The sequence below is a fragment of the Plutella xylostella genome, chromosome 28 (genome assembly GCF_932276165.1).
Source record: "Plutella xylostella chromosome 28, ilPluXylo3.1, whole genome shotgun sequence".
NCBI classification, from domain to species: Eukaryota; Metazoa; Arthropoda; class Insecta; order Lepidoptera; family Plutellidae; genus Plutella; species Plutella xylostella.
The window spans coordinates 8,879,161-8,904,072 of record NC_064008.1 but is presented as its reverse complement, the minus strand read 5'-3'; the positions used below and the strand labels follow the sequence as shown (position 1 = coordinate 8,904,072).

Genomic DNA, 24,912 nt, shown 5'->3' with positions numbered 1-24,912 from the left:
TCCTTACATTTTACTAAGTAATTTCTAACGTTGCACAATCATCAATATCTCTTTATTGAACTTAAAACTAGTTAATAACTTATGTACATGAACAAAATAAGCGTAATCATCATGATTTTAAACAGAAAAAAGGTAAATAAAACAATCAAATTTTCACAAAAAATAAGACCCAGGCGGAATTGGTCACGCAAGCGCTATCTGTTTAGCGCAGCATAAACATGGCCGCTTTTGGCATTGTTTACCGCGGTGCGTATTGTTTTCAGCATTCGTCGTCAACACACATTATCTTCAGCACGATTTAACTTGTATTTATAAGTTAAATTTGTTAAAACATTTGCAACGTACAAATTTCGAAGTATTTGACAAGCTGTCATCTTAGTTTTTTACTCATCGAACTCTATAAGTCATTGAAAAGTTAGTGTTGTTCGTAATCTGAAGTTATCTTTTATTTTTAATTTAATAAATTATTTTAATTTAATATTATTTGAATACAATTTAAAAAAAAATCAAGAGCTTAATATAATTAACCAAAACGAAAAAAGGAAGAGGAAGAAATGAAAAAGCTCGACGGCATTTTAGACATGGCAAGCGATGACATAGTGGTTCCATTTATAATTACGGTCACCGGCGACACTTCTGATAGGGGTAAGTAATACGAGGTATAAAAACGAATGGTATAACATTCACAAGGTATACGCCCATATGATATAAATTTATTAAGTATAACGATCACTGTGCATAACAAACGAAAGGCATAATTACTAAATACATAATTTCGTAAAGAATAACGTTCAAAAAGTATAATTTCAATTGATATAACGATTAAAATGCATAACGTTTATAATATATAACGTTTATAACATATATTCTACAACGGATATAATTATCATAATGTATAATGCACAAAAAGTATAGAAGATTGTCGTATCGTATTTTCATTATCATTGATGTTATGTGGGGGGAACGCTCCGCTCCGCTTCGCTGCGCTCTGCTTTATGTTTTATGAACTGTATACTAAATGATAGTATATATTTTAAACGATATACGTAATGTATGTTATACGAATTGATATTAGTCCTCGTAAGTATTATATATTTTGATATTATATAAAATGTACGTTATACCAATTGAATCTTATACCTTATGAAAATATAGATTTTGTTGTTATACGTAACGTTCATTATATGTTGTGAACGTTATTAATGTGAAATTATACATTTCGTTTTTATACGTCGCAATACGCACCTTTCTGATAGTGATGATGACGAAGACGAAGATTTAAATTTGTTTTAATAAACACTTTTTTTTATATATAATCAGTTTTATTTTATAGTCTATGGCTTATATATTTAATCTAATTAGAACACTATGACATCACTATGGGCATAAACAATACGCTGTCAATGTCAGTCCGCCATATTTGTTTACATGATTGTTGGTTTCTATTGCAAACGACTGTAGTAAATAAAATGAATACTTAAACAATTTTCGGTGCTACGCCAACGTTACGTCGCCGTCGTCATGCCGTCGTCGTCGTAGTAGGTTTTCGTGGTAGGGTCTCGAGGTCAAAACATACAACCTTTTTTTATAAAAGCACAGACAAAACAGACATTTAGAAGTGGGTTTTTTCTTCATCTTTTGTTTTTGTTTTTGGATCCATCAATCAAAGTTGTGGCCAACCTATCCATGTCTAAATTATTGTAATAAATATTTTCAATTATCTTCCAAATTATCTGTTAAGTAATAACAATAAGGAGTTTTATTAATTTAATAAAAATTGTAAATATAAACCTCTAAAATGGCTAGTCCTGTGGGTAAGTAACTCTCCGCAATAATCATCCACTGTTGGACATAGTTAGGCCTCTCCCAAAGAGCACCACAACACTCGTTCCTCGGCCGTCCTCATCCAACCACTACCGGCTACCCGCCTAAGGTCTTCGATCCAGCGGTAAGGCCTGGGTCTCCTATTTTCGCTGTAGGTCGCGTCCAGCGTCGCGCCGTGGGCCGCGTCACGATGCTCACTATAGAAATGTACTGATGCGGTCTCCCTCACACGCCGACGTTGGCGCGTAGACGTAGTGAGCATCGTGACGCGGCCTACGGCCTGACGCTGGACGCGATCTATGGCGCGTAATAGGAGACCCGGGCCTAAGTAGGGCGCTGCCTGTCTCACGCTGCGTATGCCTGTTCGTGGTCTACACTCGAGAACTCACCATACATTCATAAACCATTACCACCAAACATCTGTGTAAACCTAATAGACGCGACAACAACATCTAAGGCAAGGCGATTCCCCTGGAGCCATTGACTTTTATATTACTAGCGTAAGGACAGGCCCAACCGCTCTAGAAAATGAAACCCTCTTGTTGGCCCTAAAATCTTATAAATCCGTCATAATTTGTATGAATTAGGGCCAGCGCGCGGTTGCCATTTTCTTTTGAGAAAACGTTCTGACGGGCGTATCCTTCCTTTTGAAATCATTGCCTGGAGCGTAGCTATCAATTCATAAAAAAAACAGACAGAGCGTGAGAGTGGCACGTCGTTCCGTGTTTATTTCCCTACCCTAAGCCTATAAGGGTAGGGAAATAAACGTGTACGAGCGTCCGCTCGTACGGGTTTTGCTTACAGGGCCTTAAATTAGGTATTAAATGACAAGTGATGTTTCCAGGGCCGGGCCCAGGCGCGTTCCTGCTCCCGCCCACGGTGGGGTACCCCAAGCACGACCCCTCGCGGTACCGCGCGCCCATGTACTCCATGGGGGGCAGACAGGTGAGATAAAGAGCCGAGGGGACCTAGGTTCTACCGTATAGGCAACCGGAGGTCATCATCATCAGCCTAAAGCAGTTCACTGCTGGACGTAGACCTCTCCCAAAGCACGCCACTGGATGCGATCTATAGCTTTCCGCAACCAATCATAACCAGTCACCTTTCGCAAGTCGTCACTCCATATAGCCGGAGGGCGTCCCACACTACGTTTGCCTATATAGTCGCGGTCTCCACTCCAGAACACGAACCAAACCGAAGTTAGGAAACCAGTTTCTTAAAAGGGGTTTTATACCTACTTACCTAGGTATACCTACGTAACGCTTTCTTTTGGGATGCGTTACTAGTTAACAATAGGCTGATAAGGTGTTGTCTTTAGACACCAGCAGAGAGCTAGAGACCCTCCCATCTACTACCAGGTGGTTTACTTGTCTAAGACTACCAGGCTATCACTTCATCATAAAAAGGTTTTAATTTTGTAGAAACTCGGAGCCTTTATTATCAGTCAGGTATGCTGACTGTCGAAGATTTGCCGAACGTAGGTAGGTAGGTATAAGTAAGTATACTGAACATACAGTTGACACGTCACTCCAAGAGGCTCCATTCATGCAACATGTCGTGAAAAAAGTATGTCTACTCAACATTACATTATTGTTCTGTTCCAGGGCCTGCGCGGGCTGCGCGCGCTGGGGCCGGGTCCTGTCTACAAGATCGACAAGATGACGCGCGAGGGGCCGGTCACCGCGCCCGCCTGGAGCCTCGGCGTCAGGTATGTCACACAACAACTGCTGTGGATAGAATATACTTATTTAGATTTATACCTCATTTCAGATAAGATGATTCGTATGACGTTATGGAGACGTTTTTAGAATGACTCTAGTTGTCTGAACTCCGGCACCGAAGCGTGGAAAGCATGACACGAGCCGCTGGCCTTAGCTGGAGCGAAGCCAGAAGTACAGTCAAAGAAGTATAGGTGAGAGTGGCGGACGTTAGTGGAGACCCTCTGCGCCTCGGCTCCAGGACACAATGGCCTGTGATGGACAACGCCTTGCAATGCACAACTATAGGCCACGATCACTTGGTGTTCACACAATGGCGCATGGCTCATTGATGCCTGGCAGACCACTTGCGATGGAAGTCTATTTATGTATTTACATTCTACTTACAAGTATTACAGAACTGTATGTAGGTACAATGGGCTACTGAGTGAACACCACAGGTAACGCTACGCCACGATTCCTTTAAAGTGTGCCCAAAAAACCGACAAGTCCCCGATTGCGCACCACGATTAATAATTTGTCCGCCATCATATGCCATTACCCCCAGTACACAATGGCAATCGCCTATAGTGGGCCAACATAGGCCATTGTGTACTGCCTTTTGACTTTATCATAGTGACTGTATGTTTTGCCGCCCCCACAGACTGTGCGGCCGCACACTTCAGTAATAACTTACGAACATGAGGGCTCTACACATAAACACGATATTTACGTCGTTTAAGTGGACCCGACTGTCAGATGTTTTCAAGCTGCCCGAAGGCCTCTGACTTGGCTTTACTTTCGCTACACCTATGCATTAGGTACTTTATTATGATGACTGTATGTTTTCCCGCCCCCACAGACTGTGCGGGCGCACCGCCGCGCACCGCACCCCCGGCCCGGCCGCGTACGCCCCCGAGCGAGCGCCCCCGTGCGCCCCGCGCCCCCCCGCCTACAGCCTGGGGGCGCGACTACAGGGACGGGAGTTTAAGGTGGGCCTGGATGTTTTAATGTTTCGCTGGTTAAATTTCAGTACGCTACGGGTTTGTCACTTTGTCGTCTGTGCTCGGGAACTCTGCTACTCCAATGGTTGTTGGTTTATTGCTATATCTCAGATTATTGCACTCTTGAAGCAGCAATAATCTCAGTTAACTTGCGTACTACCATTCCTCATTTGTAGTAATTAAATTTCTGATTCGATTCTTTGTATTGTAGTGTTTAATTATTTGTGTAAGAGGTAAGTACCGAGCTTTTGTGGGTAACCTACAAAAGCTCGGTATGTACCTAGTTACTTACCAAGTTTCTAGCTATAATTCATAACTACATAAGTCTTCGCATTCATTTAGCATAGCAGTTGCGGCGCTAGTTAGCCCCAGTAACGCCTTAACTAAAGTTTACACCTGAAATCCCAGCGTTCCGGGCCGGCGCCCAACGCCTACTGTCTCCGGCCCTCGCTGGGCGGGCCCGCCTACTCGCTGGCGCGGCGCAGCGTCCGCGCGGGGCTGGCGTGGGCCTCGCCCGGACCCGCCGCCTACTACCAGCGGGACCAGGACGTTTATAAGACTAGGTTAGTGCTGTCGGCTTTAGGACACTTGGACCTCGTTCATATTCTAGTGTCAAAATTGGGGCAACATGAGCTCATATATACCTATAGATACCTAACTCTCTGCATATTTGATGTTTATAAGACTAATTTAGTGATAAAGGGAAACTGTCGGATGTACGAGACTAGCTGAACCTGGTCACTTTTGATAGAACACTTGGACTTCGTTCATATTCTATTGTCAAAATCAGAGCGTTAATTTAGTTGGGTAACATGGCAACTTGAGCTCATGTACTTAACTCTCGGCGTATTTGTGTGTAGCTGTGGTGATGGATGGACCGAATAAGTGGGCCTATAAATGCTATCCAATGGACACAAAGTAACTCTAATCCAAACCTAATGCCATAGAGGTGCAGGCCATAAAATACTTCACCAGATGACCTGAAGGGGTAGCAAAGACGTGACAAAAGTTTTGCATCGCGCTCACTGACATCACGCAGCTTCAAGAGCGAGCGCGACGGAGAACTTTTACCACATCTTAATTGCGCCCCGTGCTAGCCCTTCTGGATCCATTGTGCAAAAACTGCTGAGAGCTGCGTGGCAAATCTAACCATAATAGAATATAAATAGTGAGGAGCAACCTTCTACTCCTTCTAAATAGTTCATTATAATAAATTATAAAATCTCTCGTAAATGAGCTCACTAACGACCCTCATTCTGCCCCTAGTCCGCCCCGCTTCAGTCTGGGCGCGCGGCGCGCGAGGCGCTGGGGGCAGTGCACGCCCGGCCCCGCCGCCTACCCGCCCAACCTGTACAATAATAAGAAGGTAATAATACTAATAATACATACATCCTAACTAATATTATAAATACGAAAGTAACTGTGTCTGTCTGTCTGTTACTCTTTCACGCCAAAAATACTGAACGGATTTAAATAAAATTTGGTAAAATTTCCTACTTATACATATAGTCTAGACCCTGAGAAAGGACACTGGCTACTTTTTACCCCGGAATTCCTACGGGAAAACTTTTTAAGGCGAAGCGAAGTTCGCGGGAACAGCTGGTACATAATATATTATATGCTCACACCTGTCTCCCGGAAGGGTTGGCAGAGTCTGTAAACCTCCACATGCCACGATCCCGACATACTCGTACTTTCGCTTCTTCTATATTTATACCACTGAATCTTAATTCAGAAATAAGCTTATACCTATTACATTCTGCATCTGTGCTTGAACTAGGCCAGTAGAGACCTGTATTTCAGGCATTAGCACTCTTTTATGTGAGATATTTTGTACCTACTTACCCGATTTGCACCCGAGGTGTTGGGTGTTAAATTTAATGTTTAAGTATGTTGTGTTTAATAGATAATATTATGTTGTGTTTAAAACATAATACACATTATGTATCTGGTATAATACATAATATTATGTATCTGTTTAAGTAGATATATCAGCTGTCCTTTACCCATATTACAGGCTCTGCCCAGTTTGGGTTCGGATGTCCGTGTGTGAGATGTCCCCACGTGTTATAATTATTACATTTGTCCGCAGAGTCCCCGCGCGTATTCGTTCGGCGCGCGACACTCGCCGTGGGTGCCGCCCATGGTCGTGGCCGCGGACGCCATGGACTGTCTCTAGTATTACACTATACCTTGTTTCACGGGGAAAGATATCTGACAGAACCCCTATTACATTCGAATAAGCGTAGTTTTTGTTTGTATCAGATGTCTTTCCCCGTGAAATGAAATATAAAACCTACTTACTTACTTACTGAAATTCGAACACTTGTGTTCTAGATATGTAGATATTTACCTGAAGACTATGAAATAAGCCCCTAAAAAGCTGTATAAGAAAATTACCAAAGATGATAAAATTGTAAATCAAAATAACACATAAATAAGCAAAGACTGATTTACTTACCATTTCTTTAAAGCTTTACTGAATACAAAGTTTCGAATAGGTAAAATTTCGTTAAATTATTGTTAGTCTTTGTGATGTATTGAACTGTGTATTGTATGTGTAGGTAACTTTAAGTGAATTTGATTTTGAATAAAGTTTTGTTATTGTATTCTACAATGTGATTTTATTAAAAGACATAATTTAATTTAAATTTATAATAATTTTATTAACAATTTACCTATGACTACTTAAATTAGGTACTTACACATTGTAACATTTGGGATTGTCTTCTACAGACTGACTGGAGACTGATCTAAACTTATCATATATCCTTCAGTTTAGCGGTGCATGGCTACATTTCAGATTCATTGATTTGCCGTAACTTTGATACAGTTTCCAGATAAAATATTATTACTAACTAGTTTAGAAGCCTGACCTTTATCTATTTAATGTAGTATGGTTTTAGTCACATCGCGGAAACTACAAAGCAGTCTTATCCCAAAACGCTCAACAACTGCCCCAAACCCGCACATCACTGGAACCTCCGCAGACTCCTCAGTCGGTTGTTTCTCCGCATCCCCTCGGCGCGCACTCGCTGCCAGTACTGCTTGGACTCGGGGTCGAGGTCCTCGAGCCGGGTCGCAGCGCCGGTGTTCAACGTCCACAGCCATTCAGGGTACTCGCTGTCTGGCTTCAGCTGAGGACGATGGAAATGAGAGTTGTGAGATTGTTCAATAACAATAAATTGTGTTGTGTACCGCAAGAAGCAAGTAAGTACCTACTACTCGTATAGAGCTTCCACTACGTTATTGTATTTTAGACGTTTCCTTATGTCTGGTAAGTAAAGTTGGTTTTTCTTTGCAGTCGTCAAATAGGTATGGGATTTGGAATGTCAAAAAACCAATAATATAATGGACAGAGTATAATATGGGTGAAATCGCCAAAATTTTTACATTTTTTGTCCATTTCTCTTGGTTGCACTAAAACCTTCTAAATGAGAAAAATATAACAACTTCACATAGAAAATTTTGGTAAATCATATTAGTAGAATAAGTAACGTATTAAATTATTTGTATTTTATCATATTTTGTACAGTGGTTATTGAAATTTACATCAATTTAAATCTTAATAAAAATATCATATTTCTTTGTTATGCTCTTTGTAAGAGTATTTTTTTGTATAAAATAGTATTAAATCTAAATTATTTTACTGGCATCACCACGAGCAAAAGTTTTCTTAGAAGTGGCGTTAGTGTCGCGTCTCCGCCATTTTGTTTGTAGTCGTTATCGAAGTTATAGTGAACTCGGAAGAAAAAAGACTTTTCAGTGTTCCCCTTTGTAACAACCGACAAATTAAGTTAAAGGAAAGTATTTACAAAGTAATTCCTGCACGCAAAATCACAATTTCAGTCTGTTTACTATTCAGTTAGTCAAATTTTCGGAAAACTAAATCCACGTGTGTTAAAATATTTTTAGCTTATGAATGTAAGAATTTTTGTTCCATTTTGTTACAATTTTCTTTGTAACATTACAAAAAGGAAAGCTAATGGCACATTCAGACTGACAAGAATGTGATGACATTTTTTAAACTAATAAATTACAAAAACATATAATTTGTACAGAAGTTTAATTTCAATTATCCTAACTAGTGATATGATACCTAATACCAAAATAATTAATAATTCAATACAACCAAAATAATTTAAAAAAAACCTCATAGATATATATATTTTTTAAATATTTTTGTTCAAAAATTACGAAAGTACGTGTTTTAATTATTGAATTGATACCGGTCAAAATCATAACCCTCCTTTTCGCTTCGCCGTAGAGCTGATTAAATAAAAATTGATTTATTTATTCATAGTAGTGTGTTCGAGTCCGAATATTTCCTTTTTGTAACATTTTTTTAACGTTTCCCTTTTGTTACGTACAAATTTTGGCGATTTCACCCATATAACAAGTGCTGTAATCAGCTATCACTATCATGTCTCAAACATAAAACTATGTATTGGTCTCACCATATAAATTTAAAATAGGATTGAAAACATAAGAAAGGAGTCCCATGCCCAGCAATGGAAACGTGATGGATTATGGTAAAAATAATTCTTTAATAACTAACTTTTTTCATTTATTTGCCTCTACAATATCCACTTCATTACTCACCACAACATCCTCCCCGGTGGTGAGTATGTTGGAGCCGCAGACCCGGGTGACGAGCTTCACGGGGTCCGTCTCCACCGGCAGCTCCTTCTTCTCCGCCGCGCCGAGCTTGCCCAGCTTGCCCTTCTTGCCCTTGCCCAGACCCATCACACCTGGAACATTATCATTAGAATGTTAGCAGTATAATAATTGTAAAAGGAAACATTTTCAGTGTAGATACTAAAGTACAGGCTAGTCACCGTGGTGTACCTTCGCCGACTGCCCAGTAAAATAGGGACATGAATCTTAGTAGGTAGGTAGATTATAACTCCATGCTATATGTTATTCAACGAGGCTCTTTTCATGAACCTCAGTGTTATATAACACACACGCCTTGTACTAATGTACTCCCTTGCGGGGTAGGCAGAGGTGCATTGCTGCACCCACTTTTCGCCAGAGTGTTCTGTTAGTCCCAATGTAATAGGGGGCGGGCCTATTGCCATTTTACGGGCACATCCAAGACCCGAGAACAAATACCTGTGTTTAAACAAATATCTGCCCCAGCCGGGAATCGAACCCGGGACCTTCGGTACAGTAGTCAGGGTCACTAACCACTACGCCATTCGGTCGTCTACCTCAGTGTTATATATTTAGCCATTTACAACAAAATAAGGACCGTATAGGAGTCCCGTAAATAGAGATTCTACCTCCAGCTGCGGAGGTCTTCTTCACAGCGGCATTCAGAGCTGCATCGACGTGCAGCCACATCACCGAACACGACAGTGTACTTTTGCATTGAGGAAGCACACGTAGCAACGAACTTATATACATTTTCAGTCAAGTGATAGCTTTAACTCAAGGAATATTGAAGGAATTATTGAAAAACTACTTTGAGGTGAGTTTGAGGTTATGTTTTTACCCTATCTGTCAAGTGTCAGCTGTCTGAGTCAGAACTGTCATCAGACGGCACTACAAGTCCGTTCATTGGTATTATTCTGATGAGGGTGGGGTAGAGTGTGGTAGAGTCTGCGCTGGCTACGCCACCACTGAACTCCGATAGAAGCAATCCAACATTCACAGAAAGAAGCATTAAGATTATAAGATATAATAATTTTTAATAATTAAATTCCATCACCATTTATCCAAGTAACAAGACTCAGAGATTGTCAGTAGACACGGTTTAAGTTTGGAATAAACATTAGAATAAAAATAAATATTAAGTTATAACACATTATAAGTATTTTTCAGCACTAGACCATGTGATCTGTGAATATTCGGAGATCATAAATATCCGTGTTCTGAGGTCGTATGACAAAGGGTCCGTTCAGTGAAAGACAAGCACAGAATAATAAGGATTTAGCCCAAAATGGTGTCAATGTCAAAATTTGCCTTATCTTTTGTCTGTGGTCTTTGTTTTGCCGATATCGCAAATTAAATTAATATTTTTATTTTTATCAAACAAATTTAAAGGCTGAAGGTCACTGTTGTTTTGTGCATCTTAACGTATAGGTACTTCCTATAATGATCTAGCTAAGCCACACGATACGCTCCGTCCAGCTGGAAACCGGTTCTATTGGCTTGCATTTTTCCTTATCACAGCTGAGGGCACTTGTGAATCGTTCGGTAAAACCCCTCGCTCGGGCTTCGCCGATGACTCACGTCTTTAAAATTAACAAACACGGTGTTTTCTGCATTAGACAGTCGAGTGTAGTGTGCCAAGTGATGTGCATGTGCCAGTGATCACGATGTTTCACCGCGATCATAGTGACGAGGATTTCGATTTCGACGACTTTAAAAACCACAAATTCGACGACTTCCACAAGGTAAGCGGGGCCTTGGACTGGATGTGTTCTGTTATGGTCAGTGCGTTACCGGGTCGCCATTAGTCGCGCGCCGTGAATGCTGATGTGAACTACTAACTAATAATAAACAATTGTTTTTTGTTTGTGCTGTCACTGGGCAGTGCTGAGTGAGGAGGTCTCGGTGACATTAGGTGAGTGTCGGTTCTTGCTAGTGAGGACCAAAACTGCTGTAGTTAAAGGGCACCTTAATTGGTATCACTGTTTATTTGTGCTTGTAAATAAATATGTAGCTGTTGATAATAATTATGATTATTTCACTTTTAACTTGCACCCTGGTCTGAAGTTGTATAATGTAGAATAGAACTAGAGCTCTAGAGCTTTTTTTGATATCATCATTGTATCATTATTTGAGTGCAACCTCCTCTTCAGACAATAAGTGTAGCCTCTAGAATATCCCTGACAAGGCACATCAGTATCAGCTAACTGCACAACAATGCCTGCATGATGCAGACTGCCTTTGTGTGATGCTGCTCCATGCATGTGTTTGTATAGTCATCATTTATTATTATTAAACAATAATGTATTGACAGTGTACTGAATTTTACAACCCGCAAGAGTTGACTTGAGAAGAGCTAACTGGGCCTGTGTATAGTATAATTAAGTCATTGGCCCTGGTTTCAGGTCTTTGTATAATCTGCAAGAGATATTGCAGGCTACACAAAGACATTTTTCCACTGCCTTGCAAATACTTATAGTTAGGACACTGCTCAGACTCTGCTTCAATGTGTTGAAGAAGTCATTTGTTTACTTTTTCACTTCCTAAAATTACCTGATTGATTCCAACCCTCCTTTGACTACACTAACACCCCTGTGACCTGCAGGAGTCGTCGTTCCTGGGCATGGGTCTGATGTCGATCCTGTACATCCTCATCGGGATCGCGGTGGCGGCCGCGCTGCTGGCGTGCTGCTGCCGCCGCCGCCGCGCGCGCGGGACCGTGCTCACAGGTGAGAGGAGCGAGGAGACTTAGGGTGACGCCAGACTAGCATAATTTTGTGTGTTGTTGTGAATCGCGTATTCCGGCAGAAGTATGTGCGCGGGGACGAGGGGAGCGAGTAACTTTCCCCGCCCCCCTTGACCCCGCGCATCAGAATACGCGACTCACAATTCACAAAATTACGCTCGTCTGGCCTCACCCTTAAGGCCGATTCATGCTAGTATTTAGTAAACGTACATTGCTGGGCTTGTAGTACCTATAGTATTTGCAAAACTTTTGAATCTGCCAAATCTGCCGCCTCATGGCTGTATAACCTTTACACTTCAACAAGTACCTAACTATCTACACGTAGTGCTTATAGATAAACTTACTGTTCCCGCGAGCTTAACTTCGCCTTAAAAAGTAGCCTATGTGTTAAGGGCCCGTACAGGGTGACGTGCCGCGCCAATTTTGGGTTTTCAATGCTCTTCACACAGCACACGCAGTGACACGCACACATGTAAGTTTGCACAGTGGGTCGATAAACTTTTACTCGCCAACTTTATTGACAATTATGTTCAAGTACATTTTGGGTGATTTTAGGGTAAGTAAGTATAATTCTTACTTACACTGGTAGGCACCAGGAAAGAGTAGAAATTAGAAATTAATAGGGGTGCCACTTTACTCTATACTCGGAACCCGATTAGCTTTCTCAAACAAATGTGGTATTTACTTGTAGAAAGGTAACTACAAGTATTAAAGTGTAGATAATAAGTTTCGGGCATCCTCCAGCCAACTGAACCCCGACGACAAAGCAAAGTAAATACATAGTGTCGCAAAAGGGCTATACTAAGCCAAAAGGGGATGACTCAAGGGGTCATTCTGAACAACTTTTGTTCTACGAGATTTGCAAATTCGCGAAAAAAAATATTCGTTTTCCATGGTAAAAAGTCACATGTCCAACAAAGTTTCTATGAAAAAGGTTTTTTTTGTTAATTTCCAAAACTCGTAGAGCAAAAGTTCAGAATGACCCCCTGTCTTACTCCTTTTTACCCGACTGCCGAAGGAGGAGGGTAATGTTTTTTGATTGTATGTATGTATATATGTATGTTTGTCTGTTTCTTTGTTCCCTCCTGTAGCCTAAACGGCTTGATAGATTTTGATGTATGAGGTATTGTTAGAAGCGTATTGATGGCGCGATGGCTATAGGCTATGTGACGTTCCATTAAAATGTACATAGCGCCCTCTTGAGGACATAACGTGATGATCGAAAAAATAATAATTCAACTTTGCCGTGTAAGGTATCAAATGAAAGGACTTGATTTTCACATTACAAAAATATGCATATTGAAGGTATTTAAATAACAACACCAAAATTATTGAAATAAAAAATTATCATGAACTACCTACCGACGTAAAATTTCATAAAATAAAAACAACTAAAAAGTTACAAATAAAAAAATACAATTATAAAAAACTAAAAACCTGACTGTACGCTAAAAACATGAAAACGAGTCCCAATGTTAATGGAAAGTAGGTATCGCAGGCGGGGACCAACTTGACCGCCACTCAAGGCCGTTTTCTAAGTAACATTCAGCTAAATGGTGAACCCTCTGCTGGTATAATTTGTTTATATACCGCTTTTTCAATACCTGTAAGTACATTTTTTGGCAGCATAATATTTTTACTTAATTTTAGGGTTTCGAACGTCAAAAGAAAAAAAGCAACCGTTATAGGATCTCTTTGTTGTCCGTCTGTCTGACTGACTGTCTGTCACCGCCCTTTTTCTCAGAAACGGGTAAAGATATCAAGCTTATATTTCGCATAGATGGGGAGTACCCCAAAAAAATAATTATGGTACTCCCTGTCCCACACAAGTAAATTGGGGCTTATATTTTTTCCAGTTATTTTGATGTGTATCCTTTTTTTTCTTTGTTGTTTTGTATAAGTATGTGTTTCTTTTCTTTAAATCTGTATTTTTTTTGTTGTTGCTGTCTATGTGTCGAAAAAATGTATCTTTATCTTCTAATCACGCCATCTATCGTTTGTTTTTTTTGTGGCTACTGTCTATAGAAGAAATTCCGTCATTGACAATTTTACGTTACGAATTTATTTTTATTTATTTTATTTTTATTTTTACATTTTCGTGGAGAATCAACAGCATTTTGTTAATAAATAATTATTACTTATGAACACATAACAACTTGATGCCATTAACAGAATGAACTTAGTAAACCCAGTAAACCTAACACATCCAGAGGAAAAACAAAATCTCTTTCTCTCTCTCTGGAAAACATACTTAATAGCCCAAACTCGATGCTTTTAGCTATTAACATCTTTGAAATAAAATTGAGCCACCACCGTGTTACTGCCCTCATCAGATCCTCACGAGACCATACCTCAACCAGCACCAAGAGACTGTATTTTTGATCCCTAACCTAATGTTCGTGCGTATTGTCATCACTTAGATCCATTCGCTATATTCCTGCTCCTCATCAGACCTTTACGAGACTGTAATATCACGAGATTATACATTCACAATTTAATGAAACTTCATACAAAAATTAAATTTCCCTCCATTAAAGAATTCATAACTAAGACAACAAAAAAGTTCTATATAAATGCAGACCATAATGATAACAAATTAATCGCAAAGTTAGGTAAAACCCGACCTCAGCTAAGTAATCGATATAAATATGTAACGAAGCTACCCCATCACTACGCTCTCTGACGTCACGCGCGGTCCTCGGCACCAGCCAGCGCGGCGACGCTCGCTCACTGCGTTGTTTGCGTATCTACCCTCAACTTTACGTTTTAAAGCCGAGTGAGTTGGTACTAATAAATGCCTTATTGCTTTGTTCATGATACCTAGATATAAGTAATCAGTTAAATGTATGTTAAAATAGTTATAAGCAGTTACATTATGTAAGTACGTAAACAATATGTATCTTTTCTATATAATAATATTTAACTTCGATAATGCCCATAAAATGTATCGTTTAACCAAAACGTGCATAGCTGTTATAATACGTATGTAGTCTTATAAATAAATAAATTAAATCTTAATTATATTGATATATACTTACCTCATGCCATAAGTTTTGTAAAAGACCGACAGGTCTTGTAAAACATTAGAATTTAAGATATTTTTAGCCTAGGAATAAAATGTACACTAGACTTTAAAAAATGTATCAACCTTTTATGTTAATAAAGAACTTTAAAAATCAAATCAAAATCAATCAATATCACGAGAATATTGCACACTATCTAATTTAATTTAATGTATTGAATATACTGGAAGAATTATGCTTCCTCAATTTCAAATCAAATTATGTTGGTGTCATAAAAGTTGAAAAAGTGCAATGACAACCAATGTGCAGTGATTTTGTATCTGTACACGATAAGATCGCGAGCTGTCAGTGCTGCCTAAACCGACGTGACCCTTCTTTGGAGGCCAGCGGCCAACTGAGTCAAACGTCACTTGTGTTTATGATTTTATAACACAGAAAGCCGCCATAGATATTTGTATGAAGATTTGAGGGAAAAAAATTGCTCAAGTTTGGGATTAATTTACACAAAATAAGTGTGTGTTTATTAAAAAACAAGGTATTTAGCGCCTAGTCCAAGCCTTTAACTTTATAATATGATAAAAATCATATGAAAATTCTTTATAATTACGACACAGTTGTTACAATACGGGAGTGTGATTGACTGGTTTTTCTTGATATTCTGAAATTAATTTACAGTTATCCATAATCATTTACTTAAATTCGAATGATTCAGCACCTAGCTAGACTCTTCAACTACCTGTGTGATTTTTTTCAAGGCTGTAGAGCATCATTTACTACATAATTCTATGACAATGCCAACCCTCGATTCCCTATTGCAGACCCTTAATCCAGGGCGTCAGCTAACTCCATACCAAACACATTGATGTTTTTGCGATGCGATGCCAATTTGTAGATTTGTGTGGGAGCCCTAATAACTCCTATTGTCAATATATAGTAATATGATATGTGTTTCGCAGCGGCGGTGGTCCCTCCCCCGCCCCCCGGCCCGGGCTCCACCCCCGCGCCCGCGCCCGCGCCCTACCCCCAGCAGCAGTACGCCTCGCCAGGTCTGTACCTACTTCCATCTGCTCATCAGCACCAATACTCTTGAAAGGCTATGGTAGGTACGGTGTCAGCTGCATAAGTAACTGTACACTTTTGTACCTTGTCAAACTTACTATATAACAAACCGTCAATGTTTCAATAGGCAGTTTGTAAGTTTGAGAAGGTACAAAAGTGTACAGCTACTTATGCAGCTGACTGTACCTATTGCGTTCTCAACATTAAAACAATCGTAACATCTCTTCAAAATCGATTCTACAATAAGTACAAAATGTTTATCAAGCTAATGCCTATTTTAAAACCTAACGCCTATTATAAGTTGGCCTGAAGTCTACTGTTTGTGCCTCCACTGCACATCAGCGGACGCAACTGTTAAATCTTCAGTCTACGGACGTGTAGTGGAAGCTTTAGTATGTCGGTGACCAACACAACACCAGAGTTTTCACCGTGGTGAATGGATTAGCCTATAAGATTGGTAGTAGACGTGGTTAAGTCGCTGACTGCACAGGGTCGGCTGAATATTGTACATATTATTATACTTGAAAAGTACAGTTGGTACATAACTCAGAGAAGGCTCGTTTGATACTTCCTGTGCCTATCATCTTATAAATAAATAAAAGGAAATGGTGACTCACTGACTGATCTTTCCATGCTCAGCTAAGCTATTGCGGTACGGATGCAGATGAGTTGGCATAATGATAAATACTTGCAGCACTAGCGTCACAAATGTCGACATAAAAACCATTAAAGCTTAGGTATCGTATGGCACAACTTGACTCTTATCGATTCTGTAAACAAAGAAGAGTTTGTACGACTCGACTGTGGTTCTGTCTGTCACATTATAAATGATTGAACTGTTGATACAGAAGTGTAAGTAGAAGAGAGGCGGGCGTGCCTAGTTTATTGTGTAGACTTTAGCTCACTGGTACATACCTAACTAAAGTCGTCCTAAGTACTAGACGTAAACGGACTATCAAATCGAAAGATTTCACGTCAGAACATCAGACATATCCAAATGTGTAAATGAGGTGTTCCTAATTTCTAAACGAATTATGATTTGATGATAATACCCACACGTGTAGATGACGTGTGCCACTGACGTACTGATGATGATTTCCCACGAATGAGGCAAATGGTAAACTTTATCTTAATTCTGAAATGTTTAAACCGGTCTGACCAGCATCAACTAAAAGGATATCTAACATTTCCGTTCTTTGTGAGCTTTAATAGTAGGTGCAGTTTTAAAATGGTCATGTGAAGAGGCTGATTTGTTAATGCCATTCTATAGGTAGATAACAGAACTCCGCTTTCACTTGTCGTACGTTGTTATAAGTTATTATAATATAAATCACTCATACAACTAATACACACACACAACAAGTAGGTATCAATATGTATAGGTAGCAGTGACGAAGGTTCATACAGCAGGATTCCATTCCATTTGGATTTACTGATTTGATATTTTATTATAGGTATGCACCCTCTATGAAAAATGAGCCTTCACCATCGATAGGTACCTACATAGATATAAGGTCTGCTGATGTTGTTTTCTATGTGTTCGTTCATATTTCAAGTTTCCTAATGCGCCTACTGCAATTGCAAGAAAGTGTCGACGTACCCATCAGCCAATCGTTTAGCTCATTGCTGCTTTAATATTAAGTACACTGGATGTCAAACTCTAAGTTTTTGTGCTAAAGCCCTATATCCTCAAACGTCAAACCACCAACCCCAACACTCACTAACCTCAAAATCTTGCCTCTTCCAGCGCCAGCCCCGTACCCGCCTCAAGACACCGTCTACAACATGACCCCCGCCCCCTACCCCGCGGGCTACCCCGCCGGGGCCGCTTACCCCGCGGGGGGTAGTTACCCCACAGGTGGTTACCCCTACGCGGCGCCTTACCCCACTGCGGCCCCGTACCCCGCCGGCCCCACCGCGCCTGATGTTAATGGTGAGTTGGTTTAATAGTTACCTTTGGTTATATTTATCAAAGATTACTTACTGAAAGATCCTTAGGCTGCGTCCCTTGTATTCAAAGTTTTAAGCTCACCCTACACAAGTTACAGCGGCGGATTACGGCTAAATTTTTTGTCCACTGAGGACGTTGCCTTACGACAGGCCTTACTTTTGTCCGATAATGATAGAAAGTAGTCATCTCCATATGCGCATTGTATCGAAAGTGGTTCGATTTAAATGCTTTTTGTTATTGTTAATAGATAGGTGTCTCGATGAAAATAGGGTTAAATACCTCAAATTCTAATATTAAATTAGTATGCCAACGCGAATAGTCTAGATTCTTAAATATTCTTCTTCTTCAATTTTTTTATCAACTTTGTCCTAGCACTAGCACCTTGTCTAGCAGAGACCTAATAGCTCAAACAAGACAGTTGTAGGTCACCCATCCACCCAGTGTCCGCACTGCCGTGTGCTGAACCCACGATCGCTCACGCGTGTCGCTCGACCGGCCAGTCGTGCATGAGTTGCATTACATTACACAGTGACATCGTTGTGTTATATATAGTCACCATGTCACCTAGGCAACATCTAAATAGAACATATAGTATTACAGCTGAACCTACGGTTTGGTTGGCTGCGATTACACTTTTGTGCTTTGTCAAAATGACCACGTGTATGTATGCAATCAAATGCATTAAAAACATAGCGTTGTCTACAAAACGGTCGGCGGCAGAGCGACAGTAAATCTCCATTTAATTGTTTAGACTTTCGAAGAAATTGAAAAGAAATACATTCACAATCAATCTGCGAAAAATTCATTCGTTGCACTTTACAGCATTGAGAATACTTTTGTGATTCATTAATAAAGTGATTGCATGACATGTTTTAATTTCCGATGCATCAGATAAAAATATAATAATGCAGTCCAATGATTCATGACTTCGGTTCAGTACCTACAGTGTGCTACAGTGAACAAATCCTCTTGTAAAGTATCTAATCTGGTTACCTAGTGACGTAGGTATGTGCGATGGTAGGTACTTGTAGGTACATATGACATGCAATGTTTACACTATTGAGCCTCACACGTGATAGAATGTTGGTTTTATATTTTTAACCGTGTTTAATATTTTGAATGTTGAAGTATGGGGATATTTATCCGTATGGATTTGTATTGTACTATTTGTTAGTTTTAAACAAATATGTTTAGCTCTTTAAACTCAGTAATAAATACTATATCATCCGTCTTTTAGGCATCATCAACCAACATCCTGAGTCTTTATAAATCCTTACATTTCTAGATAAATTGTAAGGTTTCTGCGGAAACACTCGTGCTATCTTGTTACAAAACGTTTATTTAATGATATGTAGTTACGTGCCACTATTTATTCAAAGATTTATCTTCGTATGATGTCGTATGTACGTATGTCGGTATGAATAGCTGTTTCCTTTCTAAAATATCACAATATCATAATGCATTTGTTTATGAATTAAGTTCTAACATTCATGATTTCAGCATCCGCTATGCGTTTGATGGACCAACACTTTGATTATGTAGAATGATATGTTAGCAATGAGACTACGATATTACTTGATATTGGCAAATTTTGTCACTAAGAGACTCTTTTGCCAATAACAAGTGATTTCATCACTAAATTACTCTCCACTTGACTAAAGTACATAAACAAGGCTTAGGACTGCTTAGTCAGTAGGGCAAACTATTGACAGTTTAGTAGTTTTGCACTTTGCGGACAGTTTGCATACTGGGAATACAGCCTAACATAAAAAAACTGGCAAAAGGTCTGAACAAAATTAATAGAAGACGAAACTGTTGACGTGGGCCAATTGTTATCTTCTGTAACTATAACAGTGTGCATTATTTTGTTTAGTCTGCTATGGACCGGCCCCGCCCGGCTGGCAGAGAACAGGTAACTGTAGTATCTTGTAATGTGTATGTAGTCGCACATAAACATTTATTATTTATTGTAGGTTATTGACACCGCACTGTAGAATCTGTAGATACTTGGAATAGTATGCTTGTAGAGAATGCTACTCCAATGCAATAGCTAATGAGCTTGAAATAGATGTAGATAGTTCCTCAAAGCAATAAGCACATGAAAATATATCTGTATGGCAATATCGATTGATTGATGTGGAAAAAATACAGGACAAAAACGAATGCTCTTCATATTCGGATTGCTTGTATTGTACAACACATCCTTGTACAGTCAACAAAAGAGATTACTATCCATCACCAGCGAAAACAGTTTGGTACTAAGATAATAAATCTGTATGGTAGAAGATAGATGTATCTGTATCACATTTAATCATTTGTGTTTGTTATTGATAACTACATCCAAACTCTATTGAATAATTCGGTATTTGATATTTTAGATTACATGTTCAGAGGACTTTAATTAGAGTTATGGATGTGGTTTCATTTATCTCTTTTGCGGACTGTACATCCCGTATCTATGAAAGTAATAGGATTACACGAGTAGAGATCAGATAAGAACTTAGATTACTGTTGACACGCACGCATCACTGAATACCGCCTTGATAAAACCTTCTATTGTATAGGTATGCAAAATACGTGTCTAAGCGATAAAAATAGATTCAAGCCTCCATGAAAATGACAAAGTTCTCTAGTATTGACACAGGAAATAAAAATAAAGTAGGAAAGAAGACATTTTATTCAACGTAGGTATATACCGATTGCACCAAAACTTCGTAGGTAAATCGTCAAGCAAGCGTATAGCCCCCTAGATGACACTCACGATCAGTAGTTGCATAATCAATAAATCTAGATAAATAACAATGTATTTGTGTACTTCCAGCGCTGCCGCCCACATACGACCAGGCGGTCTGTAACGAGGCATACGCGAAGCACCCGCCCTACAACCCCAGCGCGCCGCAGTAGGACCACGGACCACCCGTTGGACCACGGACCAGCAGATGGACCACGGACCACCGGTTGGACCATGTCTCATTAGTTGGGCCGTGGACTAGTAAATAAACAATTAACCTATCTGTCTAGTGTGACCATGGTCCATCAGTTCGACCATGGACCATGGACCACCAGTGGATCCCGTCTGACCACTGGTTCTTCGGTGGCATTAGGCCTGTTACTTGTCTAAGGGCCTAACATGGCTCCCTCGACTGGTGGACATTAGCTCATGATATTCACCATCACTACTCGAGAATAACAAGGTATTTCATCATCAATATTGTGATTCTGTTTAACATTATACGAATACATTAGTAAGTATATATCGAGTAAATAGGGCCTTTATTCTAGATGTGTTCGTGGTGAAATAATGGGGTATGTACTTCCAACAATACGAGAAATACTATTTAATCTAGTCGCAGTCTCCACTCTAGAACTATAGACCATGAGGTGTGTGCAGGTACATAACTGAACTGTGAAACGAGATTATTTTTGCGATGTATGTAATATAATATATCTTAGGTACATTTTGTGAGATAATACAATATGAGATAAATAAATGTTCAAATACAGATTATAGGATTATGTAAATACGCGTAGTTGTAGATACTCCCTGTATTATACATACCTTTGCAGTTATATCTAGAACATTTTTATATAAATGTCTATGTTTAAATACTAGATACCTCTCGAAATAGATACTTTTATTATTCGAATATCCGAATCGATTTCCCTTGTATACTGATTACAATTTTTGTGTTAAGTATAGTCGATAAACAATGGCATAGCATTGGCCTTTTCATATTCACTATCTATACGCTAAATAGCACCCTGTATAATTGTATATACTGTCGCTATTCCACGTTTATTAGCACTTGAGATTGTCTACAACTCTACAGGGTCGACAAATAACCGAATTATTTTTTTACACTATAGATCTTATGTCAAATGTTTATTTATTTAGGAGCTGTTAATTTAAGTTATTAATTATATTTTTTATAATTAGAATAAGTTATAATTTAAGTAGGTATCTTTAAAAAAGTTTAGTGCGGAACTAGATCGCCAATATTTTTTTATTCACAAAATAAAGTTATTTTCGTTTTGTTAGTTTTGATTTTTTTTAAAGAAATGGAAAGGAGTTTGTAGGTGAAATTCATAAATATGTATTTTGTAATCTTATTAAACTACTAGAGTAAGTATACTTTTCGATTATGAAAAGCTTATTCTCAGAAATATGTGCAACTAATAGATTATCTTGTAAGAAAGCAAAATTTCACTATATCTTTTATATAATTTAATGAATTGACTAAATGTGATATAAACGTTATTGTAAGCGTGCTAATATGGTATACTTACTTATACTTTCCCTAATCCTTCGTACGTATAAACAAATTGTTGCTCATATTTTCTTCCATTGTTAATAGCGCGAGAATCATTCCAATTAAGTTTGGTCACAAAATATACTAAGTATCAAGTAATATTGCGTATAAAGTGGTCCAAGAGATGAAAGACGTGATGACTTATAGATTTAAAATGTAATTTTCCTCACACACTAGTCTCACGGGTCTCTTGTCTATCGGGCAACTTCATACGTCATAGGTACATAGGTTAATCAGCAAGCCATATTTAAGAACATGTTATAATCGGTATAAATCGTACTCGTCTTATTCAATAAATGTGAATGTCAGTAGCAATGTACATGAAAATGTGTATAAACTTAAAGCATGCTATTTTTTAATTAATTTTGGTTTGTTTCGAATCGAAATGGTCTGATTTCCCGCTAGAGAGTAGTAGAGATTAATAGATTAAAAATAATGAAAACTCAAATATAGAGGCTCAAATTGAACTATTGTGATTCAATCGGTCAACACCCTGTGACATTGTGATACGTCCTAATTCGCAATGAGTTATTTCCTCAATATGTCATATGTAATTACTCTCATAAAGAAAGTTAAACATAACCTATGATCTTTGTGTCCAAATATTCTTCTCTTCAAATAGGTTCAGATAACAGGAAGTTATCTGAACCGATTTATACCTGTTATTGATGTCTGTAGTAAATTGTACACAAACGAATAATAAAATTTGAATTCCATATAATTTTGTACCAAATTTGAAAAATAAATGTTGTTATTCCTGGATTACTGAAATTTTATTTCCACTGTAATTCATTACACTCTATTTCAGATTAAATGCTGTTGATGTTCGTTGTTCGTATATTTATAAAAGACATAGAAAATACAACGGGAAGGTAAGTAAGTAAGTGCCATTTTCCCCCGAAGGGGTGGGTTTATACATTCAAGGCCTGAGAACACAAGTAGGCACCTCTTAAGAAGAAGACATCCGTAAGTTTGTAGGACAAATTTTAATATTGTCGGTGGTTATAATACTCATTAGATACATAATATATGCTCACGACTAGTCACGACTGTAATCCTCGAACGGGTAGTCAGAGGTGACTCGTTAGCGAGCCACTCATTTTTCGCTTATCCTAAATATAATATTATAAATGCGAAAGTAACTGTGTCTGTCGGTTACTCTTTCATGCCAAAACTACTGATTTGAATGAAATTTGGTATACATATGGTCTAGACCCTGAGAAAGAACATAGGCTACTTTTTATCCCGGAATTCCCACGGGAAAACTTTTTAAGGCGTAGCGAAGCTCGCGGGTACATCTAGTTAATTATAATTATTAATTACATACATATAACTCAGGTTCTTTAAGTAACTATATCGTTTTCCACATCAACAAACGTGCCATGCATAGCCAAAAAGGCTATACTCCTGCCTCCGCCGCCGCCGCCGCCCTGTAATCAGTGCCTATGTGAATGAGCCGTGATCACAGTGAATCCTGATTCAGTCGCCGGCGAGTGACGCATGCGTGCCCTAGAGGCGCCGGTCTGGCGCGACGACGTGTAGGGGTAGCTAGCACTAGCTAATGAATATAGTATTAAATTAATGCATATTTTTTAGAACTTCCTAATAATATATCATATTCACTTAAAACTAAGGAGATTTTAAGCCAAATAAAAGCAAATGACTACAAATTTAGAAAATGAAGCTTTCTAATATTAGATGCATTTGCTTGAGCGACTAAATTTAAATTATAAATAACCACTAGCAACGACGTACGTCGAATTATTTTGAACTCTGAAATCATCCTGCTACGAAAAGCTTTTGGCTACGCCGCCCTGCTACGTCGTAGCTCGTAGCAATGTGCTACGACTCGTAGCGTCGTAGCAAGAAGCGGCTACGGAGGGCGGCGTAGCAGGATTTCAATATTTTACTTAATAAATTAGTACATAGGCACTAGGTGTATGTAGCTATACATAGCTTGTGTATTATGTGTAGCTCTCAATCGATACAAAGTCATGATCATCGAAGAGTAAACATTAAAGTTTACATCTGCGGTCTTAATGCTCAATATTTCAGACAATTTTAGATGCACAAGTGAAATTTGATAAATTTTTCATGATAAAGAGACTGGTGGTGGCTAGAGGCAGCCCTGTGGCGGCGCCGGGCCGGCGCGACGACTTGTTGCGACCTGCAGACCGCAGGGACACTACGAGCTCACGAATACAACTCTACACTTACTGAGAAGTTCATGATACAGACTCAACACTGTCCCCAGCCATCGTCATACAACCAACACTTCATTTTACCTACCATTTACAGTTGTACAAATGTACATAAATAACAGCTCCATCATACTGTTAAATACAAATAATGTAAATGGTAGAGGCAAAATGGTAATCTCTACCAGACAACTTTGTATGGAACAGAATGTCTTTATAAACGATTGTTAGGTAGTTGTGGTGCAAGTAACTGTTTTAAATGTGTATAAATTAAAAATACTACGAACATAGGGACTAAAAATAAATGTACAAAATGAATAAGTTCCATGGTACCCCTGCAGCATCCTCGATCCTTCAGCCGTCGCCTGAAGTCTTTCAGACCGCACAATATTCATCATCATATCGGACGGAACACACACCAAAGTCATTTTATATTTATAAAAA

General features: G+C 38.9%; 3 protein-coding genes and 1 long non-coding RNA gene across 6 annotated transcripts; 2 read left to right on the top strand and 2 right to left on the bottom strand.

Annotated features, from left to right (window-relative positions):
* Positions 1 to 1,628: 1,628 nt before the first annotated feature.
* LOC105398752 (outer dense fiber protein 3-like protein 2) lies at positions 1,629 to 6,753 on the top strand. Its single transcript, XM_038111229.2, has 7 exons — positions 1,629 to 1,814; positions 2,669 to 2,769; positions 3,429 to 3,532; positions 4,384 to 4,513; positions 4,934 to 5,088; positions 5,792 to 5,891; positions 6,618 to 6,753. The coding sequence occupies exons 1-7, from the start codon at positions 1,799 to 1,801 to the stop codon at positions 6,702 to 6,704; spliced, it is 693 nt and encodes a 230-aa protein (XP_037967157.2). The 5' UTR covers positions 1,629 to 1,798; the 3' UTR covers positions 6,705 to 6,753.
* Positions 6,593 to 7,053, bottom strand: LOC125490888. Its single transcript, XR_007267954.1, has 2 exons — positions 6,826 to 7,053; positions 6,593 to 6,717 (listed from the first exon to the last, which is right to left on the bottom strand). It is a non-coding gene; the product is annotated as an uncharacterized LOC125490888 (long non-coding RNA).
* Positions 7,054 to 7,132: 79 nt separating this feature from the next.
* On the bottom strand, positions 7,133 to 10,770 carry LOC105398753 (39S ribosomal protein L54, mitochondrial). Of its 2 annotated transcripts, none has more exons than XM_048631308.1 (3): positions 10,654 to 10,770; positions 9,128 to 9,276; positions 7,133 to 7,662 (listed from the first exon to the last, which is right to left on the bottom strand). In XM_048631308.1, exons 1-3 carry the CDS (start codon positions 10,685 to 10,687, stop codon positions 7,498 to 7,500), a joined length of 348 nt encoding a protein of 115 aa, XP_048487265.1. In that variant the 5' UTR covers positions 10,688 to 10,770; the 3' UTR covers positions 7,133 to 7,497. The 2 variants fall into 2 exon arrangements, with proteins under 2 accessions (XP_048487265.1, XP_011569276.3); XM_011570974.3 differs by lacking the exon at positions 10,654 to 10,770 and adding an exon at positions 9,811 to 10,029.
* An 18-nt stretch (positions 10,771 to 10,788) lies between these two features.
* LOC105398796 (leucine-rich repeat extensin-like protein 5) lies at positions 10,789 to 23,032 on the top strand. Of its 2 annotated transcripts, XM_048631307.1 has the most exons (6): positions 10,790 to 10,926; positions 11,067 to 11,096; positions 11,787 to 11,910; positions 15,907 to 15,996; positions 17,757 to 17,942; positions 20,782 to 23,032. In XM_048631307.1, exons 3-6 carry the CDS (start codon positions 11,805 to 11,807, stop codon positions 20,862 to 20,864), a joined length of 465 nt encoding a protein of 154 aa, XP_048487264.1. In that variant the 5' UTR covers positions 10,790 to 10,926; positions 11,067 to 11,096; positions 11,787 to 11,804; the 3' UTR covers positions 20,865 to 23,032. The 2 variants fall into 2 exon arrangements, with proteins under 2 accessions (XP_048487263.1, XP_048487264.1); XM_048631306.1 differs by lacking the exon at positions 11,067 to 11,096 and having other exon boundaries at positions 10,789 to 10,926.
* The last annotated feature ends 1,880 nt before the right edge of the window (positions 23,033 to 24,912 follow it).

What these genes read in the sequence shown, in the direction of transcription:
- LOC105398752 (XM_038111229.2), top strand. An exon ending in GCCTGGAGCCTCGGCGTCAG is followed by an intron (nt 3,533 to 4,383) that starts GTATGTCACACA and finishes CCGCCCCCACAG; the next exon opens with ACTGTGCGGGCGCACCGCCG. An exon ending in CAGGACGTTTATAAGACTAG is followed by an intron (nt 5,089 to 5,791) that starts GTTAGTGCTGTC and finishes TTCTGCCCCTAG; the next exon opens with TCCGCCCCGCTTCAGTCTGG.
- LOC105398796 (XM_048631306.1), top strand. Translation starts at nt 10,849, where the DNA reads ATGTTTCACCGCGATCATAGTGACGAGGATTTCGATTTCGACGACTTT. An exon ending in AATTCGACGACTTCCACAAG is followed by an intron (nt 10,927 to 11,786) that starts GTAAGCGGGGCC and finishes TGTGACCTGCAG; the next exon opens with GAGTCGTCGTTCCTGGGCAT. An exon ending in CACCGCGCCTGATGTTAATG is followed by an intron (nt 17,943 to 20,781) that starts GTGAGTTGGTTT and finishes GTGTACTTCCAG; the next exon opens with CGCTGCCGCCCACATACGAC.
- LOC105398753 (XM_011570974.3), bottom strand. Translation starts at nt 9,934, where the DNA reads ATGTATATAAGTTCGTTGCTACGTGTGCTTCCTCAATGCAAAAGTACA. An exon ending in GAAGACCTCCGCAGCTGGAG is followed by an intron (nt 9,277 to 9,810) that starts GTAGAATCTCTA and finishes ATAATGTTCCAG; the next exon opens with GTGTGATGGGTCTGGGCAAG. An exon ending in CCACCGGGGAGGATGTTGTG is followed by an intron (nt 7,663 to 9,127) that starts GTGAGTAATGAA and finishes CATCGTCCTCAG; the next exon opens with CTGAAGCCAGACAGCGAGTA.